General features: G+C 40.3%; 2 protein-coding genes and 1 long non-coding RNA gene across 3 annotated transcripts; 2 read left to right on the top strand and 1 right to left on the bottom strand.

The window, feature by feature from the left end:
- Positions 1–773: 773 nt before the first annotated feature.
- LOC121708809 lies at positions 774–6182 on the bottom strand. The gene is made up of 4 exons (XR_006031761.1): positions 6050–6182; positions 1605–1652; positions 1238–1267; positions 774–850 (listed from the first exon to the last, which is right to left on the bottom strand). It is a non-coding gene; the product is annotated as an uncharacterized LOC121708809 (long non-coding RNA).
- On the top strand, positions 6074–13074 carry LOC121708797 (stonustoxin subunit beta-like). The gene is made up of 5 exons (XM_042091704.1): positions 6074–6180; positions 8377–8466; positions 8986–9062; positions 10881–10927; positions 11552–13074. Exons 1-5 carry the CDS (start codon positions 6091–6093, stop codon positions 12103–12105), a joined length of 858 nt encoding a protein of 285 aa, XP_041947638.1. The 5' UTR covers positions 6074–6090; the 3' UTR covers positions 12106–13074.
- A 319-nt stretch (positions 13075–13393) lies between these two features.
- Positions 13394–20243, top strand: LOC121708790 (E3 ubiquitin-protein ligase TRIM41-like). The gene is made up of 6 exons (XM_042091687.1): positions 13394–13444; positions 13762–13917; positions 16405–16479; positions 16638–16957; positions 17675–17715; positions 19036–20243. Exons 1-6 carry the CDS (start codon positions 13436–13438, stop codon positions 19596–19598), a joined length of 1164 nt encoding a protein of 387 aa, XP_041947621.1. The 5' UTR covers positions 13394–13435; the 3' UTR covers positions 19599–20243.
- Positions 20244–21226: the final 983 nt, after the last annotated feature.

Genomic DNA, 21226 nt, shown 5'->3' with positions numbered 1-21226 from the left:
AAGATCTGCATGATGACATGAACAACTTTTTTAATTTCGGAAATGAAGGAGATCAAATTAGGGTATGATAGGGCTTTCTGATTCTGATTTACTTGTAATTAATACATTTGTGGTGAAATGTCATAAACATGGGCATGAATCCCATGAAAAATGTCACAATGATCTGTTTAGTTGCTCCTCCCTGTGGGAAAAACAGGTATTGCATGCCACATTTCCACTATTTTTAAAACATCTTTGGGATGTACATCTTTAAATGGGATATAAATCAAATTTCAATTTAAAAAAATCATCAGGGATATCCATCTTATCGTTTATATATTTGTAATTGTACAGAAGTTAGCTGGTTTCTGTGAATTCCTCCGTGCCATCTTCACCAAATATCAAAAGTCTCCTTCTTTGACAGGTGACCTGGTAAAACAGATATAAAATTATGTGACTCTCTCTCTCTCTCTCTCAGACACACAAATACACACAAACACATAGACATAGACACACACACACACAGAATAGTATAAGCTTTTTAAACTTACCTTCCCTTTTTCCCACAGCTGAGTTTTTTACCTATATTGGAACAGAGAAATGGAGACACACAGTGTTGAAAATTACATCACCAATTATTTTTGTTTGTTGCCTACTATTACCGCCTGGCCATGGCCTGGTGTACACAATTTGTGTGAACATGATTTGATCATGTAATTGGTCATTAAAGGCAATGTACTTTCTGTTGTTAATTGTAGCACATTTACACAGACACACATTTTGTATAGATACTCACTGAAAATGATGGCAATGCCTAGAACAAAAAGTACAGCTGCAAATATCAACCCTCCTCTTCTTATCAGCTCATAATCTTAGGAAAGAAAGAAACACATGTTCATCCATACAGATACGCACAAACACACACACACACACACACACACGCATGCACGCACGCACACACAAACATTCACAACAGAAGAGCCTGTAGGATTTGCATGGTCCAAAGCGGTCCAAAATGAAGCACAATCTACAGATGTTATATCATAAACAGATGTTGTAAATCATAAACATTTATATAATTACAGTATATAATATTTAATGGTGGTAAAAAGAATCAGCTTCATCCATTAGGCTACAAGTTAATAATTACAAGTGGCTCCCATCGCAAGGCATATTATTTACCAAAATCATTTATATAATTGTTCAGGTTATAAGCTGCACATGGTAAATGCATAATTAAGTTATGAGAAGAACTCACCATACTGAAAGTCAGCATCTGGATCTCGAGCTGAATGGGGTGAGAACATGCCTAGTAAATTACAGTTCTTTGAAGCTGACATTTAGAGAAATCAGACACCCTCCACAAAGAAATGAGGTTACCATTGTTATGATAAATTTGCCCACTGGATAGGACAACACAATGTGAGACATTTTCATATTAACAAAGTCCACTGATAGAAACATGTACAGAAAAAAAAGCTGAACACAAACTGCATTATGTGGCAAATAAAGCAGAAATGAAAACAAGAAAAGAGGAAAAGGCTTTCAAATAATGTTACACACAATTTCAAACACAGGAAGAAATTATACAGAGAGAACAAGAAAGAAAGAAAGATCATTTTTACCTCCTCCCATTGTTAAGACTGAAGACTGTGTTACTGAACACCTTGTGACTGTTGAAATGAGAGAACAAGTTAGATCCAGTGATGTCCAAGGGTCAGTAGCTTTTTGGGGATATGTGGAGTAAGGAATGGGCGTCCGTCTGCTCCCTCCAATACTACCAGACTGGACCTTCCTCCTCCTCCAATCATTGCTCACCTCTCAAGCTAATAACAACCCCCTCAACACCCCCCCCCCCTCTCTCTCTCTCTCACACACACACACACACACACAGGTCACAATCCTAGGAAACTCACATTCTTCCTGTATATATAAGGAGAGACAGAGAGAGAGAGAGAGAGAGAGAGAGAGAGAGAGAGAGAGAGATCCCAGACCCACACCCGAATCACACACACACACACACACACACACACACACACATTCCTCTCTGAATTCACACTTGACATACAACTAGCTCAATGTAGTGCAAACCCTGTGAAGCGCACAAGGTCATCGGAGGCTGTCAAAGACAAATCAACAGTGGGAGGCATGCAGGGCATAGATTCCCAAGGCCAGGGAGCCTTGAAGAGACAGCTACACTTTTTCCGAAGGCATACTTAAGAGAGGAAAGGTTACAAATAATGTTACAGCTCTTGAGGGCTCTATGGGCTTTTTAAACACATCCTTCCTCACCCTCACCCAGCTTGGTGTGCCTGGATTGCTCTCCATCTTTGAATAATTCCTCGTCTTTCCCCCGTTTCCAAGAGCACATTTTTTGGATATACGCCTTTTGGATATACGCCATTTTTCCAAGCAACACATTTTTTGGATATACGCCTAATTCATCCTCTCGTCTGCTTTAAAACTTTAGCATTATATGAAAAATTTAACACAATCATTATGCTATACACTTGCTATCACACTGAAATATATATACTTAATTGCCCCCAGAACAGTTGCAGACCAGGTTGCCCAGAAACAATGAGTTCAAAAACACTTGCCTTAACTGCAGTGTAGTGTGCAGAGACTGTGGAGATTGTCTTAGCCAATGCTGTATTAATTAATTATAGATATGGGACACATGAATGAACCGAGTTCAATTCATGTTTAAGTGTAGCACCACTAGACATTATTATAAAAACCCAAGAGCAAATCTGGAGGCAAAGTAAAAACATTCTCATAAAAGAGAGATTTTGGGAGTGACTCCATAACAACACGATGTTTAGACTTTACCAACATATAGAAGGGTTACCATAGTGAACAGAGTGGATGGTAACAACTAAGTGACAGCTAAGTGTCAACACAAAACGCAGGACAATGAAACTGATAACATCAGAAGTAGGTTTTTCTTTTCTCCTAAGAAATGTGTCACTGTGTGTGTATGTTTGTGGATAGGTTCAGAGACTGAGATTACAGTAGCCAATTTGAGGCACTAAAAGAGAGCAGTCAGAACACACATAAACACACACAGACACACAGACGCACGCAGGCACATTTAGTTCTGGTCCAGTAAGTGGTTATGCTTTAATCAGTACCAATGTGTTGGAAACAACACAAACTGTGTTGTCCCTATCTGGACATACACACACACACACACACACACTACACATACCTCACCCTCAGGCTGTAGCTCCCTATACAATTTTCATCATTGCCGACTGGTAATGATCCATGTAGGTTATGAATCAGTGAATGATTGTTGAATCAGTGAGCAAGGAGCTTTAAAACTCCTGTGGTCTCTTGTTGCTTATTACATCGGTTAACATATCACTGATTATCATGACAAATCTCTGACCCCTCAGGGAATCTATCCTCTAACCCTAGCTATAACTGAAAACATTGCTTGCTTGTTTACAGAATGACAATGACAAGGACAATGGTGTTTTTTGTTATCTTAGACGATTCTTTGAGTAGTATTTGTGTCTGTCCTTCAAATTAGAGTTGAACGGGGCAACCTGCACGGGCCTTGACATTTCTCCAGGAGGTGAATAGGGTTATTCAGTGCCCTTTTAAGTCCTCATTTCTGTAAGTGACTTTGGATAAAAGTGTCTGCTAAATGAATAAATATAAATGTACCGGTAAATAGCCTAAATGATGCGGCAACTTGTAGGGTGTGGGTTATGATGCCATTTTCAATGAGTGGTATAACCTACTTTGAAACGGAAACGTCTTTGTGGACGCAGAATGGATTTGTTCCTAAAATCCGTATTAAAACAAATACTGTAGTGCAGACGTTGCCGTTAAGGGGTCTCATAGGCCTAATCATTTAGCTTATAGGCCGATGTAGGTTTCGTGTAGGCCTACAAGGTTAGGTAAGGGATTGGTTTGTCATACTGCCATGGGAAATAATAATATTAAATATCCATTGCTCGAAAAATATCCAATTAATATGGTTCATCCTGCTGTAAAACAAACATCTGTGTAGGTTATCTTTGCCATCAAGGACACTAGGTGATTTAATCCAGCACAATATGTATAGCCTAAAGATGGCACTGGCAGATCGAAAGTGTCAAAGTTAGGCCTAGCAAAATTTCAACAAAATCAGATTTTGGGGCACATGATAGGCTAAAGATCGTGTGTAGCCTATAAATAATGTCAAATCGAATATGTATCCATTTTCAAAACTTTATCAACCATCTCTGGTTAGGCCTAGCAAAATGTCAACAAAATCATATTGGGGCATATGAAATCTTAATGTCAAATAGACTAACGTCAAAATGTCAAAATACAATACGTAAATTAAAAAAAAAAAAAAAATCATAAAATTCCTGTGGCTAAAATACGCTAAATTACTGATTATCTTGGCTGGCAGAAGCCAGAATTTCTTGAATTTCCCCTGGGGATCAATAAAGTATCTATCTATCTATCTATCTAGACCAGCGTTTCTCAAACTGTGGCGCGACTCACTATGGGTCGCGGAGACATAACAGGTGGGGCGTGAACTGATGTGAAAAACAGGAGTTTTTTTTTTATTTTATTTTTTGATCTGTAGCCTAGGCCTAGGTAGCACCCGATGTGCAATGGATGCACTGTGTTATTCATAGGGAAGCGCTCGTGTCAAGGCAGCTTAGTCCTGAATGAGATTTTGAACAAGGTTGTGAGAGTAGTGAATTTCATCAAGACCCGGCCCTTAAAAGCGCGTCTGTTCTCCGCACTTTGCGAGGAGATGGGAGCACAGCTGTAGCCTAGGCTACTGTTCCGAGGCAAGGTGGCTTTCCCGAGGTGAAGTGCTGTCGCGCATGTTTGAGCTCCATGTCGCCTCTTCTTGGAGGAAGAGCGCATACGAATCTGCAAGCACGTTCACTAATGAATAGTTCTTGATGAAGCTGGCCTATTTTAGCGATATATTTGGAAAGCTCAATGAGTTAAATCTCCAGTTACAAGGCAAAGACAAGCACCTACCTCACCTAGCAGATTACTGCATTCACCAAAAAACTTGAGGTATGGGACAGGCGCCTTGATCGCGACAGTATTAATGCCTTAATACTGTCGCGATCAAGGCGCCTGTCCCATAGGCTACCTCAAGTTTTTTGGTGAATTTTTGGTTTTTGGTGAATCTGCTAAAATTAGATTAAGGCTTTGACAATCTGAGTGAAATCGCTGAAACGTGTGATTCGGGAGCCTCTTGTGATCCCATGTTTTAAACAGTAGGCCTACATCACATCCCTGCAAAGTTTATTTCAAAAATATTTCCCAACCAGCAGTGCTCAGTATGACTGGATTATGGATCCATTTAATGCAGCATGTTTGTAGGCTATTTCATTGATTATACCATATTGTACAATGCTGTAAAATATTGGCCTGTGCTGGCTAATATGTTGCTGGAAAACAGAAATATGTGTGTTTAATTTACAGTGGCACATTATGTAGGCTAGGCTATTTATTTATTATATCTGCAGCACCAGCTGATTTTAACTCTGCTGAAGAGGATATATTTAGAACTTATTTCTAAATAAATAAATTTGACCATTTTAAGCTTGATCTAACACTTTCTTAGAGCGATGATGGACAGGTGGGGCTCAAAAATGCCCCCTTGATCAAAGTGGGGAATGAAAGAAAAAGTTTGAGAACCACTGATCTAGACGGACTTCCTACAAAGTGGTCTGGCAACCAAAGAGACTACGCATGCGCACAAGCATCAGACAAGCGCGCCAGATCAAACTAAGTCACTTTGTGTTCTATCGGTCTATGATTTCATCAACGTGAAGGTAAGTAAGCTATCTTGTAACTTTAGAGCGGTGATGTGTATAGCACTAGGCCTACACACACGTCTGCGATATAACGTCTCATGTTATTAATTTAATTTATTATTAGACACTTTAACTTCAATAGCCTACCACAGCCAACTTCAGACAAACACATCTGTGCTAGCGCGTAGTTTAGCCTAGAATCTACTTAGCTAACGTGTTTCCCCTCTTATTCCCCCCTTACTTTAACACGTTAACGTTAATCACCCAAACGTGAACGTTACCTGGAACAACATGTCGCTCACAAGGCTGCTGAAAAACAGAAATGAAGAAAGAAAACAGAATGTTGCGTCCACGAGCAGTGCTTGGTGAAATCGGCGGTGGAAACAAATTGGTAACGCCAACTTGGCAGAAAGTAAGTTAAACGGAAACCCCACCCTAAATCATAGTGAAACTGTTCAAACTGACTGATGTGCGTTTTTTTTTTCTTTTACTGTCTATGGTTTTACGTTTTTACATAGATGAAGTATCGCTGCGCTGTCTAACAACAAAATCTCCCGCTAGCTTCCTGTTTCACATCTTTTCCTACATTACCCAAAGTTCCTGCAAATGTCAACATAAGGCGCGCTGCAATCTTGACTTTTGGGTCTCTTTAGCGTCTCGAAAAGTATAATAGAGTGTTTCTCAAACTTTTTCAGACCAAGGACCACTTAAACCATTGTTTAAAAGTGAAGTGAAGGACCAATAAAAAAAAAAACAGTAGACCTATTTCAAAAGTATATTACAGTACTTTGCTTATTGCAGGGCTCTCAAGTTTTGAGGACAGGCAAGAGTGACATTCCCCGTCGACAATCAATTGATTGCCAGTATGCATTTTGGATAACCCAAAGTCCTATGGGGAGTTTTCATAGGGCATTTTACCAAATGCATGAGCATACCTTGGCAAATAATGGTCTAAAGTACTCATGTTGTCATTCTATATTGATCTACTTTTGCACACAGCATGACAAGACCTAATGCTAGGACTCAAGTCATATCAAGTCAAGACCTAGAGGGCTGAAATGTGGTCAGTTCAAAGATGCTTGTTATCCGGTAGAAAAATAAAAGAATAATCTAGCCTTTGTGACAGTACATCACACAGTTATTCTAATAGTTTTCCAACAGTGTCTCAGCTTTCCAAAAGAGAGCAGACGTTTGATTATTGGCTAAAGTATGTAGGAGCAATGCCCTCCTAAGTCAAAATGGGGCAAAAGTACAATTTATAATTGCTCAGATTTGCAAAAGAAATGATTTGACACATGGCACTGACAATTCAATAATGGGCCTTTTCACCACCTTTCCTCTGAGCATCCACTAACCTGGACCTTTTTAGGGGGCTTTCCTCTCAGGGTGAATGAGAGGATGCTTAATTGCTTTTTACCCGACATTTTTGAATACAGATGCAATGATTAATGCATCTATGGCCAGGATATAATTATATAATATGACGTGATTTTAAAAGTGACCTATAACAATAGGCTATGCAATACACTTTAATTTGTTTAGTGTTAATAAAATGATTAAGCCTATTTGGAGAGAGAGATGTTTAGAATGTGACAATATGTCAGTCATCGTGTGAACGAAAGTATGACTAGGCATAGGCTACTTGTTCTGAGCAAGTGTTGTCAATGAACAGGCTGTGAAACTGTTGGCTAAGTTACAGACAGTCATGAACAACTGATGCTAATTATCTGGGAAACATTCTCTATAGCAGCAGTCACGTTGTCATTGTTTGTGTCAAACAAGTTGTGGATTTGTTGTAACATTAAAAGATGACTTACTCTGTGCTGAAACCATGAACTGATGCTCGAAGCTCCAAGGTGAACGAAACTTGGAAGAAGTAGGTAACAGGTTCACGTTCAATAATTCACGTTCAACAATTCCAGGATACGCGTTTTTCATTGGTTGTTGCGTTAAATCTTACCCAGATACAATAGTTATTTTCTGATTGGCTATTGTGTAGCCCCTCTCGTTATTTTTGATTGGCTGATAAGTGGCAGGCTCAACTCCAGGGGAGACGCGCTTGATTCCTGCCGGTTCCATAGTGAGAGCAGCGTGGCCAGAGACATTTTGGGCGCTGCCGCAGCATATTAAATATATAAATAGTTTTTCTGCGTGAGAAATACAATGTGTGGTGGGAGAGCGTGACAAAAGACTGAAATGAGTGACTGTCACGCTCAATGCGTGACACTTGAGAGCCCTGTTATTGTATTTGCACCTTGCTTGTGTCAGATGATTTAAACTGGCCTAGCTTACATAGGCAGTGTTGCAGAACTGTTTGGATTTACATTTACATCATTTAAGTTGGTTCAATATTGCAAAAAACTCCTCTATATTATATTTTACCACGTTTACTCACGGACCACTTGGGATAGCTTGCGGACCACCAGTGGTCCCCGGATCACAATTTGAGAAACACTGTATTATTTATTTGTTTATCAAAATGACACAAAATGGACCATGGATGGATCCCAATGGACCTTTTTTCACAGTAGCCATTTTGACATGCCCAGGCGTTATTCATTTAGAAGTTGATGTAATGCCATCGGTGACTTCTGTGCAATGTCTTTAGGGTGGTGTGGAGAAAAAGAAAGAAGTGGCTAATAAAAGACACGCTGAGTGGGATGTCACTCAGCCTGATATCAAGAAGGAGCAACCAGAGGTAAGTTCCAGGCTGTTTTTTGGTGATCATAATCTACAGATTACAATCTGTGATGCAAGTGATCTGAATGAAATTGGGACGGATGCTGTGTAGAATGCGAACAAAACAGAATGGAATGCTTTGGAATGTTTTTTTAAAACATGTAAACCATATATTTTTGAATTGTTGAAACAGGAATTTCAGTGTCCCCCCCCCCCGAATCGTGAATCGTGTTGCTGGCATCAAATTCAAAATGAGCATATATTTTTGGGGGGGTAGCATTTGAGCATTTGATATTTTGTCCATGACATGGACTCTTTTTGCTACTATGGTTTTACATCACTTTCAGATTATCACATTCTGTTTTTATTTACATTTTACACAGTGTCCCAAACGTTTTTTAGAAACGTTGTATTCTGATTTTGCTCACTTGCATAGACTAGATATTAGATTAGAAGTTAGATTAGAGACTACAACAAGATAGGTTTGATGGCATTAATGAAAAAGCAACATAACAATCTGGTTGCTACTTCATTTCAGCTATCAGCATATTCAGTGCCTTTCTCTGACGTATCAACACAAACACTACTTTCTGAGTCGGATATCAAAGTTGAGCGGTAAGTTTTCATGTGTTAAAGCTTTTACACCACATAAAGGTTATGTGGCTTTCCACCACACTCTTATAATGTTACTGTTAATACCATAGACTGTAAAAACACTGCACATATCTGTACATATTGTTCATACTGCACATCCATATTTATTTTGCTCTTATATTGTTACTGTTAAAAAACTGCACATATTCTTACTGTAAACCCCATACCACTTGCTTAACTGTATACTGTCTACACTGTGCTGTGATGTACTGTTTATACTGCACTACCTTTTTACTGCTTCTTTTGAGCTTTTGTCTAGACGATAACTGCATTTTGTTGTACTCACACAAGGCACAATGAAGTTGAATCTAATCTTGTCTAATCTATAAACACTATTAGGCGCCAATGTGCTAAAATGCTTTGTGTGATGCTGCAGTTGTATGGCCAGAAAACAGCATTCAAATGTGATGTGGAATATTAGTAGCCTGGCCCCGCCCATTTAGATCTTCTTTCAGGGAGATCTAGTCTAGAACACCATAGTTCATAACCGTTTCCCTCAGACAAGAAAAATGTCAGGCCAATCAGCGACGAGAGGGGAGGACAAAACCGAAACGTATTCAATAAACAGTAACAGCAACACCTGCAAACATCAAAAAATGCTGTTGGAAAAATGCAGATTTTTTTTTTTATTTACAGCAAAGTTAGACCCATGTACATTGTTTCCTGACTGTTGATGCTGTTTATTGTCAGTTTGTAAAGTTTAGACGAAGTAGGAAATAACATTGAGAATCTTTGATTAATGTGATTTGTAAGGATGGACCAATCATTTCAAAGTTGTTGCCCATTGCGATGCAAGTGTTGGAAACAAATCCCAATCATGAGTCACCAGACTCTATTCACTTTGTGAATAAATTTGGATTTTCCCAGGCTAGAATATTGGTATTTAATAGTTGGTCCAGTGACTTCTCATTGATTCAGTTCTGAGAGCCCAAAAACATTCTAGATGTCCACTGTTCAATCTTATGATATCATTCATCACAGATGCAGTGCCAATTATTGACTACGATTCCATGCACACTATATTCAAATTAAGGACCATATTCTGGTTTTGGCAATGTCAGAATAAGATGTGTCCAGGTGTAGCAGAAACGGAATATTCCCGTTTACATGTTAATCAGCTCTGTCCCTGAATTTCGTTCATGACCGCAAGATAGGTGAATTTGGCCAGAATAGAGCTGCTATTGTTTCACATCTTATCATAATTTAATCAAAATATTGTCAATATTCCGAATAAAACCGGAATATGGTGTGCATTGAACATAGTCAACATTATCAAGTCAGTCCACCCAGCCACATTCTAGATGTTGACCGCTGGTCTCCTTCCAAGCCACTTCTGGGAGCTGGAACGAATTAAGCATTTCTATTCTCTGTGGACTTATTTGAGCTATCGGTATACAGTGTTTCCCACAGAATTGAATTATATCTGTAGTGGTAGATTTGCAGAAATAACTTGAATGCAACAGTTTTTAACAAATTAGCGCAGCGTGGTTATGATGCAGATTTAAGCGGTTTAGCCAGTCGCCTTTGTCAACAACTGCAGGACTTTTTTTTTTTTTTTTTTTTACTTGCAGGTAGGTTTGTTGAGCGACAAGGGGAGGCTGCGCAAAGGTGCACATAGCTCTACAATGAACTAATTCCATCCAATTTAAATAGTACGACATGGAAAATCATTGTGTGGTGGTCAATGTTGATATTGTGGTGGGCCGCCACAAATAAGTCAATGTATGGGAAACACTGGTATATCACAGCCTGGTTTATTTTTCTTGTTTTGCTCTGCAGGACAGCCCATGATGAATTGGCCTGGATGACTGGTGATGTGGCTCAATGTAAGTTGAAAATGTATGTGCTTTGTTGGTGTTGAGACAGTAGACAGGATCAGGAGTTGGATGTGGGCACCTAAAATTGCATGTTCTGCCTACACAGTGGCCACAATTGTGAAGTCGTTTTATGAAGTTAGGTGTGGATCACTGAGCGTTTGCTGCAACAATTACCTTTTACTATAAATAGAACTACCTACGCCAAACGTGATGGAGACGCATACAATAGGAAAAATTAGACTGGTTCTTCTAAATTATTTAACGGAACGCTTCAGTTACGTGTCTGAAGTAGTCTGCCTGTAAGATTATGCTAAAACATGTTTTCTAAGTGTGACCAGTGATGATAAGCTTCACAACGTTGATTATTTGCCTTTAACAGTAACAGTCTACTTTATTGTGATGAATAATGACTGAGCTCAGTGTCCTGTACTGTATTCTCTCTTAAATTTGCGCATGCCCAACAATTTAAGTCATTGATGTAGTATATTTATATATTTACAAAATTAGCAAGTATCCTAATATATGACTGGGTACAACTGGTGTGTGGAACTGTCCTCAACATGGTTTGTCCATATCTTACGATTGAGCCACTTGCTCCAATAACCAAATCTGTATCTAATGTGTTTGGCACAGACTCCTGCAAGCTCACCTTGGACTTGCACACCGTACACCCACACATCAGTCTGTCTGAGGCGAACACCAAGGCAGTGTTTGAGTCGGACGCGCAGCCGCACCCTGACCACCCCGAGAGATTTGACATGTGGCCACAGGTGTTGTGCAGAGAGGGCCTGAGTGACGGCCGTTTCTGTTGGGAGGTGAGATGGGACAGGTATGCCGCCATTGGCGTCGCCTATAAAAGCATCTCCAGGAAAGGAAAGGATGTGGACTGCGGTCTTGGCTTCACCAAGAAGTCCTGGAGCTTGCTGTGTGAAGAGAAGAGGTACTTTGCCTGGCATAACAACTACCGAACCTCCATTACTGAGCAGCCGGGTCACTCCAGGAGGATCCGAGTGTGTCTGGACTGGCAAGCCGGTGCCTTGACCTTCTACAAGGTCGTCCAAGACACACTGATACACCTGCACACATATCGTGCCATGTTCAGTGAGCCGGTCTACCCAACGTTCAGATTCTACTACTTTGGCAAGTTTGGCTCGTCAGTGGCCTTCTTACCAAAACAAATAGAATAGCAATACGCCAAGTCATGCCATGAGACTAGTATTTATATTTAACTTTTTTAAATAGGTGACCTGGGAAAACCCATCACATGGTGAAATCAAAAATCCTTGATTGCTGCTCCGTTTCAACCCTCTCTGGTGAAATTTCACCAAATTCTGATACCATCCTAGCAACATCCTGGAGACCGTCCCTTAGCGACATTCTGAAAACCATCCTCTAGTAAAAATCCTGGCTGTTGCAAGGATGGTATCAGAAACATAAATTGGTGAAATGTCACCATGTGATGGTTTTTCGCAGATCCCATCACATATATGGAATATGGATAGTGCATGCGTGAACATTAAAGCCCAGCGCACACCAAGCTGATGGTCAGATGGTTGATAATGTTGGACTGGGACAATATTATGTCAAGATGAACACTCACATGTGTGAATTGTAGTGATCCATGGCAGAATAAGTTAACATGGCTTATTAAAGTGTTCAGGCGTGAGTTGGTTAACTTTAGATTTCCAAAAATGCAATTAGACTAATATATCTGATGGCTTCAGGCACAGAAATGTTAATTTCTTTAAGCCCTGTATTAATAGTATTAATATTATGTAATATTATGTTGAGATGAATACTCAGATGTGTGAATGGTAGTGGCAGAATAAGTCTTCTGAGAAAAATAATACTGTGATGATGTACGAACCAATCCTTCAGCTTCCAGACCAGATGACTGTATTTTGCGTGTGGATATCGTACCCAAGGGGAGGACTCCTACAATAGTCACAAACATTTTGCAAGACCTGGTGAAATTGGTCATATCTGTAGGCAGCTATATATGTTTGTATACAATTTCTTATTTTTATTGAATTTATTTAACACTTATTGCATTACCAGTATGATCTGAAAGTACTTAATGGTTAGAATGGTTTGCAGTGTGTACTACCTCATGTTATTTACACTGGCTTCAAAATAAAGGATACATTGACATTTAATTTGTTCCCTGTCCTATTGTTAAGAGATACTAGTGATGCTACTTTCAAATTCTTTCATATTAACACAAACAATGACATCACACGTTTTTGGGGGGGAAAAAACGCACTAATACAACTCTATGTTTAATACTGTGCAGGGCATGTCTTTTGGATTTTAACTTGTTTATTCCATAGACTGTAAAAAAATAGTATTTTTTCCCCTATGGAAAGAGAGATGGGGCAAAGACTGTACGACCTAGGTAAAAGATAGAGCCTCTGCATACACCACAGACTCCACCTTCTCGTTCACATTCCATTTCGTGCACGCATGCCCAAATACCACCACGCCGCCCGCTAGATTCAAAGCAAGCTTTTGTGGTTCATGATGAAGGTGAGTGACATTGAGCGTAATGTTGAGCTGCGCAATCATAACAAACTTCTGCTTACGACAACGTTTTGTGCTTAATTAGGTTTGGATCTCATACAGTAGAAAGCCAACGTCATAACCTAATTCGAACACAATAACACGTTCAGTGAACCTGTGCACTCGCTCAGATAGCATGCTAGTGCTAATGTTTTACTCGCCTTTCTCTTCTGCAAACGTTAACGACACATTATTCTACTGACAGTGAAAGTGAACGAACCCTCATTGATCTTAAATGAAAGATTTTCATAAGGATTAACCACAGTCACAATCTTTCTGTTTAGTACTGGTTTTCTGTGACGGGGCTCCTGTCGACAAACAAGACTGTTGTGAGAAGAGATCCTAGAAAACAGAAGGGTACAGAACTGAGGTTGATTCCTCGAGTGTCGCTTGGTCTACGAGTTGACAGTGATGATGGATCAACTCCAGCTTGGCAGAAGGTAAATGGAAACATTTCCACCCTGAATCGCAATTAACCTGTTCAAAAACAATAGGGGCTGCAGCAGTCTGACTGCATAACGTGATTATTTCTGAGATTCTGATTTTCAGCCATGACGCACAATACCGGGTTGAAAATCAGAATCTTATAAATAATCAAGTTATGCATCTTAAGACGGCTGCAGGCGGCTACGTGAAGTTTTTTTTTTTACCAAGACGTAGTGTTCGACTTCGTGATTAGGGGGGTGTGGCCAGGCTAGCGTTCTCATTGCCCCACGTCTTCCTCTTACGTTTAGCTTGCTTCCTAGTGCTGGCAAGTCTTTTCGTTTTTATCGCCAGGAGGTTTCTATTACTCAGTTTGTCACTGTCAAAGGTCAAAGCTATAGTGAGCAGGATGCTGGAACAGCTGGAACAGGAACAGCTGCAGAAAATGCTCTTTCGAAGTTGTATGAGATGAATAGACCTTCCCTGCTCTGGTGTTTACACATCAGTCAAGTTATTTTTATTTGTCACATACATTTATACAAAGTACAATATGTAGTGAAATGCTTAGTCTTCTGACTTGTATTCGCCCCTTGCAAGTGACGTCACGTTTTGTTCGCGCCACAGCAAAATAGCCTAGTGGACGGCAAGAACACGAATCAAATCAATGGGTTGTAAATGGGACATATCGCACAGCTAGGAGATTATAGTGAGATTTAACCGTAGTAATGCCCTTCCACGACTGTTGGCTTATTGTTTGGAATACAACAACATCCCATGTTCTTGCATAGATATATTTTGGTTTGTTTTCTTTGTGTTTCGGGAGTATTTCAACCACAATTGCATGCTTATCTCCTCAGTGTATGAAGCACAGCAGCGGTTGCTATAGCAACCATAGACTCTGAACAGGACGGCAGATAGCACTTAGGCAAAGTCTTTGGCAAGATCTGAATGTAAACAGATAATACCGTTCAAGTTTTTTTTTAATTTCCTATTTCTTTCAATTCTTTAACTTAAGACATGTAAGAAGTAAGTTTATTCGCTGGGCAACGTACAAACTGACGAGTTACATTAGCCCTAGCACTATGAGCTACGATAAATGTTATTAGCTATTACTCGTATCGATAACTCCCCTTATTTCCACCGGTCCCGTATTTCCACCGTCTTGCGTGTTTGTGTCACTTAATATCCATTTCTATACAAACCAAGACAGCGGACTCCTATAGAAACGCAACCACGCACAACATAGGTGTATCTAAATTAGCTATGTACCAAAAATGACATTTTACCGTGACTCGAGGAGCTGTAAACAGTGTTGTAAGGCTGTGTGTACACAACCGCTTGGAGCTCCAGTGGAATTTTAATTTCACGACGAGAATTCTCGGTCTAACCGTCTGTGTGCCGTTGAAACGGTGTAAATAGGCGACCCATCAGGCCAGCACTAACTCCGAGCGTGGTAAACAAAATCGGATATTTCAGGCAGTAAATGCTCCCGTTAAGAACCAAACCAGATTTTGTTCAAATCTACACAACTATGGCTACTGAAAAATGTAAGGTTCATTTAGTAAATGTTATTTTGAAGTGTTAAAAAACATAGTTTTAGAATTTCTGAACAAAAGTGGTGATAATTGGGGGTGTTACGATAGAATAGCTAGCTTCTAAGTGTGGCAGCTAGTTATTATTTCATGTTCTGATATGACATTCTTAACGTTTTGACTATGTTACAACTGATAAAAGCAAGACAAATAAAGTAACCAAATCGCTTTGCAATATTTTAGTCCAGAAATACTTATGGGTGTTCATTTACCATAATGTTAATTACAGTAGCCTAACGTAACGTTATCTCCCCTTGCTGTTACCACCAGTTTTAATAACTTTACATTTGCGATCATGACCCATTTCATCTAACAACACCACTGGCATCTTCTTTGACTATCAGACCCCAAACAGCAATACATTGAACTACAAAGATGTTATAGTAATGGTGTTCAGTTCATCATAATCTTTATGACATAATGTAATTTGCCGTCCGTCTCCCATCTTTTTGCCGTCCAGCATGGAACCGTCACGTGACTTAAGTCACGTGTCTGCAAGGGGTGAATAAATAAACAAAGGGGGTGGGGGGTGAAGATAGAAGAAGTGTTACTGTGAGAAGAATGAATATCAGTAAGTATGCTAAATGTGATACAAAGCTGATACAGGACATTGAGGTTTTGTCATATTGTGTGGTCTAGGTACAGTCCATGTGGATAGAAGCTTTTTCTCTGGCTTTCAGGCAGCGGTAACATTTCCCAGATCATAGCACAAAGAGGTGGCTGTAGTTGGGATAACTGGGGTCTCTGGTGATTTTCTTGGCTCTGGACTGGTGTATCTCCTGGTGTAAATGCCAGTCAATGGGTTGTTAGTATGCATCCAAAACATTCTGTAGTATGCATCCAAAACATTGGCTTCTGTTTTTCTGAAATGTGTCCTATGTTGTTTTACACGCCTTCAAAAAATGTCTTCAGGGCGGTGTGGTGGATAAGAAAAGGTGCGCCGAGTCCGATGCCATAGCTCAGGCTAAATCTCAAGTGGAACTGAAGGTGAGTTCCAGGTTAACAAAAGTGATGGTCTGAATGCACTCTGATTTTGCCCTTGCATGACAGAAAAAGTCGTATCACAACAAGTCATGCTTAATACCATTAACGAAGAAACAACAACAACAAAAAAACTAATCTGACTAATGACTACTTCATTTCAGATATTGGCGTGTTCACAGTGTCTCTTTGAAGCTTTAGAAGAACTAACTATAGAGGAACTGGAACAGTTCAGGCTTTGTGTGACTGAGGGGATACTAGAGGTGTTTGTTCCCATCCCTGAAGAACTGCTACCAAATGGTTGTGTGGACATCGCAGAGCGTTTAATGGAGATCTATGGCATCGAGGGCTCCTTAACGGTCACAGTGCACATTCTGAATACAATAAACCGTGATGACCTTGGCAAAAGACTAAGCTCCGAGGTCGACCGATTGCAGACTGAACCCAAAGAGTATCCGATGATGGACATCTGTATAGTAAAAGGGTAAGTTGCCAGGGTGGTTGCTGTGGCTACAGGGAACCTAGGTTCGATGCGGTCATTTCCCGATCTCTCTCTCTCTCTCTCTCTCTCTCTCTCTCTCTCTCTCTCTCTCTCTCTCTCTCTCTCTCTCCCACCCACATACTTCCTGTCACACTTCTAACTTTAATGGCTGGTCGACACTCGACACGGCAGACGCTCATCAGAGGACCACAGTGGACGATGTGTGTGATGCAACGGTTGTTTGGCTGTTGGCCAGATGGCTGTGTTGGAATATTGGAGCAGGAATGCAACTGAATGATTTTCCAAAATATTAGTTGTTCCAGTGTCTTCTCATTGATTCGATTCTGAGGATTCTGTTTTGAAACTGCTGTGTTAGCGTCAGTAAGTCCACCCAGCCATATTCCTTCCAGGGGGGTATTCCATGTACGTGGTTTAGTGACAAACCACGTCGTACATGGAATACAAAGTTAACTCAGAGTAAGTGGTAAACCTCCCAAAAGAAGAGTTGTATGGCTTCATTCTCCTAACAAAACAATGCCATAGGGCTCTTGTTGTAGGAGGTTTATCACTTGTAAACTGGTAACTCACCCGGGTTTGTCACTAAAACACATACAGGTCACTTCTGGGAACTGGAATAAATTGAGTATTTCTATTAAATTTGGATGGATGTGAGCTATGTGGATATCTCAGCATGGTTGTTATTCTTGTTTTACTCTGCAGGGCAGATGATGATGACTGGATGACTGGCGATGTGGCCCAATGTAAGTTTAAAGTCCCCCTAAAGAGTTTTTTGTTACCTAAAAAGCAGGTCTTACTGCTTAAGACGTTTGTGCTTTGTGGGTGTTGACTGATCAGTAGCTGATGTGGGCATCCACATAACATGCTCATGCAATGGTCACACGTCAAAGGTTAAAGGTCTTCTCAAGGTGAGTGTGGACCAGCAGCAAGCCAAAGATTTTTCTACTTAAATCTAGTCTAGGCAAGCCATGTGATTATTATACAAGAGGCAAGTCTGGTCAAACTATTTATTCATTTCTGATTGGATGAGAGGCATTCCATGAGTAGTGATATTTCAGGACATCCATATAAATCAAAATAAGTGATAGAAACCACAATTTGATTAACCTGACCCTAGCCAGATGAATTTCGTTCCGCTTAGCTCCGCCTAGCTTCACTCACATCCATCTGGGACCTCTTCCATTGAGAGTGATTTCTGCAACCGACTTTATGGTTCAGCCAATCAGGACGCAGGGCGGGAGTTTCATAGATGTGACATAGCGTAGAAGCGACTGTGTCCTAGCGTTCATGGGCTTCGGAAAAACCTTTCTCCGAGTGAAAACATCATCATTCCGCGTCATTCATGTCATGGGGCTAGATTTTGCTAACAGAGTTGTCCAGTTAGGGGCTCGTCATCACTTTTGTCGTCACGTTGTAGTTCGTATCTTTCATATCTTTCTTTCACGAGCATCTTGCACTATATTTTAAGCAAATACAGTTGTTTGTTTAGGATTAGTGAGTGTATGTTTCAACCTTTGTTGTGGCATCTGTGTTTGTCACACATTCCGATGGCAAAGCACATGAACACTTGCTGTCGGAAAAACAAAGTAGCCATGGGGGCGGTCCTTGTCATTCCGAGGTGCTCTGAATGCACCATGAGACTGTTATTAGCGTCACGGGTTGGCTTCGATGTGAGTGGTTGAAGTAGCACGTCAATAGATGACGGACAAGTGGCTTATTCAATCATATGCAAGCATTTTTTGATTAGGCCCAGCCTTCTGAAGCAACACTTCAATGGATCGGTTCCAGATGGATGAGTGGAGCTAGGCGGAGCGAAATTCATCTGGCTAGGGTCAGGTTACAATTTGATGTCCTTAAACTCGAATAGTTGTAGGGCTGAATTAAATATTATGTGATGTAGTCTGTTTATAAATATGAGAGAAGCACTTGAGAAAAGACTGGATCCTTGTTGTGTGGGATAATTACTTCCTAATAGGATACAACTGTTGTGTGGCATTGACCTGGTTGTAGTTTCTTTGTATCTTGCGACTGAGCCGGCTGGTGCTTGTTGTGTTTTGGTACAGATGCCTGCATGCTCACATTGGACTCACAAACAGCCCATCCTAACCTCCGACTGTCTGGGGCGGACACTAAGGCAACGTTCATGTCGAAGAAGCAGTTGCATTCCGACCACCTCGAGAGGTTCAACTTGTGGCCCCAGGTGATGTGCAGGGAGGGCCTGAGTTACGGCCGCTTCTGCTGGGAGGTGAGGTGGGGCGGGTACGCCGCAATCGGCGTCGCCTACAAAAGCATCGCCAGGAAAGGAAGGGGGGACGAGTGTGGCCTTGGCTTCACCAAGAAGTCCTGGTGTCTGTTGTGCGAAGTGAAGACTTACTCTGCCTGGCACGACGCAAAGCCAATTCGCCTCAGTGAGGAGCCCGCAAGCTCCAGGAGGATCCGAGTGTGTTTGGACTGGTACGCTGGCGCGTTGACCTTCTACAAGGTCGCCCAAGATGCACTCATACACCTGCACACGTTCCATGCCGCGTTCAGTGAGCCCCTCCACCCAATGTTCAGGTTCTACTACTTTGGCCAGTTTGGGTCCTCAGTGACCTTGGAATTCCCTGGCATAGCCATGTGTGTGTGATTATAGGCATGTGATTATTATCAACCTAGCCTGACAGCCAGTTTAAATTTACCCCACCCACAAAAGTTTAGGATGTCAAATGCCTTAATCTCTGTTTTCTTTTTGTCTTTTAAAGTTATTGCTCTGTCAATATCTTGTATATCAGGCGTGATAGATGAATTTAATCATCTCGCTTCTCAGGCAGCAGCGCTTTTGGTGATAACAAAATCAACTCAAGCGCACTCAGGTTATATAGATGACTACTATATTGTTGTGCATCTGTCCATCATTGTATAAAACCTGCCCAAATGATTTCATTGGGCTAGACACATCTTCTTGCATAGATACCTGTCAATGAAGCGACTCCAGACTGAATTTCCTACCCTCAAATTTTGTGAGTGTGACATTCAGGCAGCCTTCCAGGCTAGTCCTGGGGCCAAATTAAGTATGGAAAAAAAATATCTCAAACAAATCATACCATGCAATTTTGTTTTATATTGAACTATGTAGATGTAGACACTACCATCACAACACATTCATGTGCATGGAACTTTATTAAAGCTTATGTAGGTGATGAGGCAGCGTGAACTATGTTACAACAAGCCTGACTGTTGACCTATTTGTCAAATTTAAGGCATTTTGTTTTATTCACTGCTTTTATGATCTAACAAAGCATTACAATGTAATGAAAAACACTTATGACAATAGTTGATATCAATTTCCCCATCACCCACCTCTACCTCAGACATAGGGTTGCCACATTTGATTTGAGAAAATCCGGGACCCCCCCCCCCCCCACACACACACACACACACCAAAATAAATATACTTTTTTTTTTTTATGCTAAAATTTATCAATTTATTATGCTGTTTAACTTAGCTTAACTGACATAAACTTCTCAAAAAGAGAAAAGCAGTTTGCAGTAAAGCTATTTATGTAGCCAATAAATATAAGGTAAACCCTATTTTTGCTGCCAGTTAACAAAAAGCATGCCTTTTATGTCTTGTACGTTGGCTATTTTATGTTTGATAAACACAACCAAGAACAAAACCGAATAGCCGTTTCATTTGAAACTAGCAGAAAGTATAATCAGAAGTTTGTTTTCACCAAAAACCGGGACAATTAGTGTCCCGGAAAATATTATTAATAAATATTATTTATCACTCAAAAAAGAGAACAATCCCGGAAAATCCTCTACATGTGGCAACCCTACTCAGACATGAGCCACACAATGGACTATAATGGACTTTTAAATCATGGGGGAAAAAATGTATATGTAAATTATATCAACAACATAGAATATAAATAAAGACCATCTTAACAACAAAGCATGTGATGCATATTATCTCATATGAAGACTTTAGCTGATTTAAATATCAAGAATGTTGCAAAAGGTAAATATACAATTAAATTGTTTTTAATGTTAATGTTGAATTTAATATTTTCAAATTCTTTTACATTGAATATTTTGTGGTGATCAATACCTAGGTAAGTGTAGGGCTGACCTGGTTGTGGAACATGGGAGAATAGGTCTTATCTAGTGATTTATGATGGCTGTACAGACCATAGATATTAGAGTTCTATTAGGTGGCATACGTGAACATACGTGAACACCTTACTGTCTATGGGCAACACTTGCCGCCAATCA

This window comes from Alosa sapidissima, chromosome 5, assembly GCF_018492685.1.
Source record: "Alosa sapidissima isolate fAloSap1 chromosome 5, fAloSap1.pri, whole genome shotgun sequence".
NCBI classification, from domain to species: Eukaryota; Metazoa; Chordata; class Actinopteri; order Clupeiformes; family Clupeidae; genus Alosa; species Alosa sapidissima.
Note: the sequence above shows the minus strand (reverse complement) of the source record. Positions and strands in the feature narration are given on the sequence as shown.